The sequence below is a fragment of the Thermobia domestica genome, chromosome 1 (genome assembly GCF_964235325.1).
Source record: "Thermobia domestica chromosome 1, izTheDome1.hap1.1, whole genome shotgun sequence".
Lineage (NCBI taxonomy): Eukaryota > Metazoa > Arthropoda > Insecta > Zygentoma > Lepismatidae > Thermobia > Thermobia domestica.
This window is the reverse complement of record NC_137454.1, coordinates 8,335,967-8,344,254: the sequence shown is the minus strand read 5'-3', so window position 1 is coordinate 8,344,254 and position 8,288 is coordinate 8,335,967. Positions and strand designations below refer to the sequence as shown.

The window sequence follows — 8,288 nt, the reverse complement described above, 5'->3', positions numbered from 1 at the left end:
CGTTGAACAGTAATTCTTCAATATAATGCATTCAGTGCACGAGGAAATCAAGTCTGTTTCTAGTCATTTTGTACATATTTAGTATATGAGATCTCTACTTGAAGCTCCTTTCAGAGCTTAAATGAATCTTTTCCAAATGTTGTATATAGTTCTAATAATAATAATAATAATAATAATAATAATAATAATAATAATAATAATATAAAAATATTGACTTTTCCATGTACTTAGATATAGGGCTGTAGGTGGTATACGCTCCACACCTTCTGTTAATCTTAGTCGTTAAAATATACCTTATACATCAAGGTATATATAGCAGAACATTTGTTTTGTTTAAACTTATTTATTTATTTAATTGGGTTGATTCCAATAAAAATGTCTCTATCACCTTCTTTTCTATCCTATTCTTAGTTGCTGTTGAGTTTGAATATAGGATTGTATATGGCTGTGCATTTTGCATTATTATTGAAGTGCTGGAACTAACTAACAACAAAGCATATGATAAATTCTTACAGTTATATATCACATGTTGATTTACTTTGTATGAAAACGAAAATAGTTTAAAATATTGTTAATCTCCTTTGTGCCCATAATTTTAAAATTAACGCTTGTGCCACTTTTCAACACTTGGCTTTGCAGTAGCTTCCCAACGAATTAGCAGGAAGTCCAAACTTATAGGACACCCTGCAGGTAAATACATTTCTTTGGACAGTTTCACTGCTCCAAACTTTGATTTGAAAAGTGTTGTATTGTTAATTTTATTATTAATTGCACAAAGGAGATCAACCATATTTTAAGCTATTTTTGTTTTCATAAAGAGTAAAACAATATTTGACAACATTACAGTAAGAATGTATCATGCATTTTGCAGTATGTTGGGGCATTTTATTAATGGTGCACCACACGTACAATCTAGATCCTGCATATGTCCAATCCATATATTACAAGAAGGCAATACGTATGCGATACAGGTAAGATCCGTATATTTCATATGGACAACCTATTAGCTATATACATCCAATCCATACATTACGTATGGCTAACCTGTACGCGACATACGTATAATCTATATGCTGCATGCATACAGTTTGTAAGCTACATATATGCACTCTGTATACGTATGTCGCGTAGATTTTGGCCATACGGCTATTCTGTATGTTGTATCTGGACAAGCTGTGTGCGACATAAGGAAAATCAATATAATACATACGTAAATTACGTATATTGTATCTAGTCATGCGTACTGGGCACAAGTACAATATAGATGCTGTCTCGGGGTTGAACGCAAGAAACATACGTACATAACGTATATTGCATACTTCTTGAACTTATGCTCCGTCCTGATAGTCAGTGAGTGTCGTCATTAGTAACTCACAACCTACATACGGTCCTGACGACACAAAGTTAGATATCACCTCCGTATTTTAGCGATATACGATTTTATTATTTTATTTTTGGTGATGGAAATTAATATTATTCAAATTCAAATTAAAAAGATTAAATTGCAGTAATAATGAAATGTTGTCATTGCTTACAAACACGTGTATTTGTTTATTTGTTTATTTACGTCAATGGTTGTTAAATGTGTTGAATGTTGTTACTGAATTAATGGCTAGACGCTAAGTCGTCAGTTTATTTGTTTTGTTTTGATTTGTAACATTGTGTACGAAATATGTAAAGTCATCAATGTGAAATGTTGTATGTTATCATTGACACAATTTTGACTGTGGCATAACTGTCAGATTTGCAACGATTGTTGGTCTGGGAAATTGGTCACGATGTAATACGGGTTGAAACCAATGTTTCACCAATAGCTGAGATAAACAGAAAGGATCAAAGAAGCGAATTCCAGTGTGTCTGGAATCATGAACAAAAACCTCTCGTTGGAGAGGATTGGGATCAGAAGTAGATCCGAAGCAGAAGCGGATCAGAAGTAAAGAAGAAGTAGATTGACAATTAGCAGCCAAGCAGTGAGCTGCAATCCATTTCACTTCGAATAGATCAAGGGTGATCTATTCTCCTTCAACAACAACCTTGTCCAATAGTTATGGTTGGAATCTAGTCGGATACTACAAACTACCGACTATACGAACTATGAGATCCAGTATTGAGAAGTATAAGTATCCAGTCCAGACACTCATCACAAAACAGGTATGTGTATCTCAGCTATGTGCGTGTTGCTCGTGGCACAATTTCTATAGGTTTACGATTTGTGATCTGACTTGTTATACTACATTCATTCATAAACATACACACTAACATATTGATATTAATGAGAATAATACATTTCTTAAATGAAGCTTGAATCCGTTATCTTTTCCTCTCAATTCACTTTGACCTGCTCATTTCAGACAATGAGTAGTAGAAATCTCTGATCGTCTTACTTAAGTTCATCCCATGCTATTAAGGCACGACGTGAGGAGGTTGTTAGTATATATTTGTTATTGCAGATGACGTCACACGAATGTCCAAAAATAGTAATAAGCAAAGAACCTGCATTTAATTTTCCAAGTAGTCCGGTGGTAAAATCGTTTTCGAAACATTTTCCTTCAATTTTGAACATAGAAAAGAACTTGATTAATACTAAAAACGTAAAAATGGCTTCAAATGTTACGTTCTATGCCGATATTAATAAGTTGCCAAAATTTGATTTAAAGAATGACGGAGATATTGTTTCTTTCTTCGATGATTTCGACGATGCATGTCAGGTGGCAGGTATCGCCGAAAACAAGAGAAAAGAACTTATCCCGAATATTTTTAAAGGAGTTGGGAGACAGTGGATAAAGCTGTTTCTTAAACGTAAAGATGTGTCAGAAATTTCGTACAAAGAGTTACAGGCCGAAATCGTGGAAGAGTTCACGAAATCAAATGTAACTGTTGATATCGAGGATAGAATACGTGAGCAATTGCAACACGAGGACGAAGCAGTCATAAATTATGTTTATGATATGCTTGTCTTATGCGAAAGGTTAGATACTAATATGTCGGACAAAAAGAAGATCTGTATAATAGTGAGTGGCTTACACCCTTACTATATGGAAAAGTTAGGGACTGTGGCTTACTCAAGCCGGGATAAATTTGTAGATGATTTACAAAAAAATTGAACGAAACAAGTGTAAAATTGCAAAACGGGTTAAACGCGAAACAGGGAAAGTAACGATAATGGATTTAGTACAAAAGATTCGTGAGCAAGTTGAAGACGAGGAGAGCGAGTCCGAATTAGACCATGTAATAGTACGAAAGAGTAAAGATGAGCAAAAAGTAAAGCAAGAACAGCAAAGTTTCACACAGCTTGCCGAGTTAGAAAAGAAGATCGATAAACTCCAGATTGCGTTGTCACCGAAAACGCATTAGGATGAAAAACGTGAAAATGAGAATAGTAAACAATCGAAAAATCAGAATTTTAGAAATAATAAACAATACAGAGGTAATGGTAGGACCAATTACCGTGGTAATAACAATAGGTATTGGACTAATAGTGGGAACACAAGAGGCCAAAATAGTAGAGGAAACAACGGATTTCAAAATAGACGAGGAAATCGTAGCGGATACTGGCGTGATAACCGAGGTCGAGGTCAGCAAGGAAACTGGGAAAGAGATAGTCATTGTCAGCATTCATGCTGCCATCAAAATCAGAACTCAAATAAACAAAACCCGCAAAGATTCGTGCAAGTTATACCTGCACAGGTGAATGGTACGACGTATTATCAGCCGTTGGGTGCAAGTAATTTAAACTAGCTAAATCTGTAAATGAGCGATTCACATTTACAGGTAGTATAAATTATAGAACACGTAACGTAACAGCCTGAGTAGTACTAGAGAGTAATATGGTATATTTACCATTGGAAATCGAGAATAAACAACTCAAAGCGTTATTGGATAGCGGATCGGAAATGGCCATTATTAATGCAAAATTAGTATCACCGAATGCGAGAGTTATCCCTAAGCAGACGAAAATACGGGGAATAACACAGAATGTACTTGTAATTAATAAATTGGCAATAGTAAAGTTTAAAATTTCCAATCAAATTTTTCATCAGGAATTTAGAGTGATTAAAGATTTTCCTTATCAGATGTTGAAAGGAAACGATTTTTTAAAGTCTCAAAATTGCCAGATTGATTATGGTAATGGTAAAATTTTGGTACAAAGATTCGGAAGACCGACAAAGAGAAATGAAACTGATCAGGAACCGAGATCAGTTTCTGATAACATTGCTATTAGTTTTAAAACTAGTTTAAAACCAAAATGGGCATTGAGTTATAAAGTAAGGTTATTACCGAGAATCAGAACGACTGTAGAAGACAATCTAGTGAATTCTTGGAATAGTAATTAATATTTGTTAGAACCAGATAGGCGATTAGAAAGTCAATACAATGTCTATACCTAGAGCAATTTTATCTAAAGAAAATCAAAAGTTAGTAATCATAAACCCTTCCAATAAAATTATCATGTTGACAAAAAATTTCAAAATTGGCGATGCTGAGGAATGCGTAAGTGAGAGTGAGTTAAGACAGCAAGGTCAGACGGAGGATGAAATAGAGAAAGTGGTAGAGGCACGAAGGAATTATGATAAGGCTAGATTGAAATTTTGTGATAAGACAAAATCCGAAATTAAGAATAAATTAGAGAAATTATGTTTTGATTATGCGGACGTGTTCGCATGGAAAGAGAATGATCTAGGTCGTGTAAAAGGAGCGGAGCACAAGATAGAATTAGAGACGAAAGTTCCTTTCCGAAGACAACAATATCCGATCCCTATTGCACTGAAAGAAAAGGTCAAGGAACAGATTAACATCTTGCTTGAGCAGAATATTATAGAAGAAGGTAACAGTTCTTACAATTCCCCTATGCTGTTTGTTAAACTGGTGCGATCAGAGCTTGTCTCGACTGCCGCCATTTAAATTCCCACGTAAGGTTCCATTCTGTGGCATTACCGCGCATACATCAAATCAGTCCGGAGGCGGTGTCATATTACATGGACGATATGTTTGTGTACGTGAACGAGCAAGAGAAAATGATGTCAGTTTTAAAATCTATCTTTCAAAGACTGCAGAAATATGGGTTGAAATTGTCTGTCGAGAAGTGTCATTTCATGGAGGAAAAAGTTTTGGCACTAGGCCATATAGTGAGTGAAGCCGGATATGAGATTAGTCCGAAGGTAATCCAAGCCATAAGTGCATGTAAACCACCGAAATCCGCAAAAGAACTAAAGTCATTTCTAGGTCTAACGAACTATGTACGGAAATTCTGCAAAGATTATGCAGAAATCTCAGCAATTTTCCAGCCATTGCTCAGGGAGAATCACAAGTTCGTCTGGACAGAGGAACACCAAAAAGTGTTTGAGAGATTGAAAAATGCGTTATTGAATGCACCTCTGCTAGTTCCTTTTCGTGAAAATTTGGAAACACGAGTGTATACAGATGCTTTAACTAAGTCCATAGGAGCGGTATTAATGCAAATACAAACGAATGATGAATTGACTCTGATCGCGTACTATAGTAGAGTTTTGCGACCATAGAAAGCAAAAAGACACATTGTGGAACTTGAAATCCTGGCCGTGGTGAGTGCATTTAAAGCATTTAATTACTACCTATACAATAAACGGTTTGAATTATTTACAGATTGCCGGTGTATAAAGTATTTGTAAACTACACCGAAACTATCACCTAAATTGTTAAGGTATATTTTGGAAATGGCTCAATATCAGTATACAACAATTCATTGTCCTGGAGAGAAGAACCCCAGTGATGCGCTTTCTCGGAACACGGATATCCAACAAACATCAGAATACGTAGATTTAGATGCTTTGCCAATTAATAAAGAAGATCTTGAAGTGAATATAACATTTGATGATGACGTAGATGTGGCGGAACTCCAAAGAAAAGACTCATTTTTGGACCAATTATGAATGCGATCGAACATCCGGAAGTAGCTGATGCTAAGGCAGAGAAGCAGGCACGTTTGTATGTTATTAAGGAAAGAAAACTGTATAGGGCACAAAGGATGGCAAGTAGAAAGTTCCTCTTGTACATTCCTTTTGCGTTAAGGGAACAATTTTTCAGAAACTTGCATTGCTCAATCTACTATGAAGGTCACTACTCCTACACCAAATGTTACAATAGAGCACTCAAGTCAATCTATTTTCCTAACATGAAGAAGTTTTTCCAAGAGAAGGTTAGCCAATGTGTAAGTTGTCAAATTCAGAAACGGAAGGCAGGTCGAACGCCATTACACCCGCAGACATAATCTAGTTATATGCCGTTTCAGTATGTAACGATGGATGAGATCTGGCCATTTAAACGTTCAAGGAATTATCGGAATAAGTATGTCATTGTGTTTGTTGACAGTGCGACAAGGTACGTAATTGCGAAAGCAGTTCCAGCTGTTACATCTGAAATAATAGCTGAGGTAATTTTCGAGGAATTAATTCCTAAGCATGGGATTCCCGAAATTTTATCTATGGATATGCATAGCACCCACCGAAGCAAATTAATGGAGGAACTGTCTGAACGTTTTGGTATGAAATTGAACTTCGCTAATTCTGATGCACATTATAGTATAGGGACAACGGAACGCGCCATAGGATCAATCCAACAGGTGATGAAGCATTACATCGATAGAGAATTCAGGAATTGGGATGAGATTCTACCTTGTATAGTATTCACTATGAATACTCAAGTTCACGATGGGACAAAGCATTCGCCGTATTATCTACTGACAGCACGTGAACCCAGAACGTTCCTAGAACAAGATCTGGACATTCCCTGTGAGTACGTTGAGAACGATGTGCGAATAAAGGCCGTCAAGGAAGCAAGGAAGGTGGCATATCAAAATTTACAGAAACGATTCAGGTCGCAGAAGAAGCAGATAGAGAAAAAATTTCTCAACCCAACTTTGACATTAGACAAAAAAGTGTGGATAAGAGAAATGCCAAGAGCCGGAATTCCAGCATGTTTTGGGGAAAGGTTCAACACCCGTGGCGTTATTTTGGAGCGGATGAACAACAATTCGTACAAAGTGAAGTATGAAACAAAGAAGGATCAAGAGAAAATCGATACGGTTGACATTCGTCGTTTAAAACCTTTCATTGGATCAAATGATGGAGAGTCTGACAAGAAGAGGATGATTCAAATTCAGACAGCGATGTCTAAGAAAAAACACGTTACAGTGAACCTCATGGTTTCACTGACTCAAGTACCACAACAGTTAATGATTGTTGCGATTAAAACGAGAATAAAATAAACTAAAGTTTTAGAAGATTGATTTTTTTAGTTGATCCCTAAACAAAATATTTTTAGCAGTGAACGGCGAGTTGGAAAGCCGTTTATCATCCAAAGTCCATCCGAAGCCGAAGGAAATGTCGGTTTCCATCAGAAAACCCTGTACTGGTAAACATGTTTTGTTTACAGAAATTAGAGTCATTAGGAATATAGAGTATTTTTTAAAAAAATTAGAGATTTCATAATTCTGTTTGTATAGTAAATTATATAAGGTACGCATACAACATAAATAAAGTAAATAAAAACATGATAAAATAAATAAAAAATAAATAGTATAAGTAATACCTAAATAAAAGATTTAAAATTTATTAAAATAAATAAAATAAATTCAATATGTAGAAGAAAATAACGTAGATTCATTATTAAAGACTCCGATCATATATGATAGTAGTATTTCAATTATGTATGATGTAATTTCAATGGCTATTTGATTAATAACACAGGAATATTTTATGAATTACCGGAAGCAGTATATTTGGCGGAAGGTAAATATCATTCTTTGGATAAAACTAAATGTGAATTTAAAAGTTTCTTATATTTTTGTGAAAGCATTACATTACACGACGAGGCTAAATGCTTAAATAATATCGTATTAAATAATTCTTTAGAAGGATGCCAACAAAATTGTGAAAGTTTTTTTGGGGAAAGTAATGTTCAGATATACACGTGCAGGAGTTATGTACTCTTCTGTTGAACAGGATGCGTATATGACAAAGGTAGGTGTACATCAAGAAATTACTTCCACAAAATTGTAACAGACGAAGACTAAATCATATTTTATAAATTATGATAAATTTGATAATATAATAATAGGTGAATTAGTAATACCAACTAAACAAATAGTATAAGTTCGGAATAAGCACATTAAATTAATTGGTAATTGGACGGAGGAACATGTTAATTTTTCTTTGCATACACAAGAGTTGAACGGTTTAACGGAAAAGCTATTAAAATTAAAAGTAGATACAACAATCCCTGAGTTACATTTAAAAACGGATTATATTATG

At 35.0% G+C, this 8,288-nt stretch overlaps 1 protein-coding gene across 1 annotated transcript; it reads left to right on the top strand.

Annotated features, from left to right (window-relative positions):
* The first annotated feature begins 6,277 nt into the window (after positions 1-6,277).
* LOC145668531 (uncharacterized) lies at positions 6,278-7,243 on the top strand. The gene has a single exon (XM_081736515.1). The coding sequence runs from the start codon at positions 6,278-6,280 to the stop codon at positions 7,241-7,243; it is 966 nt and encodes a 321-aa protein (XP_081592641.1).
* The last annotated feature ends 1,045 nt before the right edge of the window (positions 7,244-8,288 follow it).

Coding starts and splice junctions, on each gene's coding strand:
- LOC145668531 (XM_081736515.1), top strand. CDS start 6,278: ATGGATGAGATCTGGCCATTTAAACGTTCAAGGAATTATCGGAATAAG.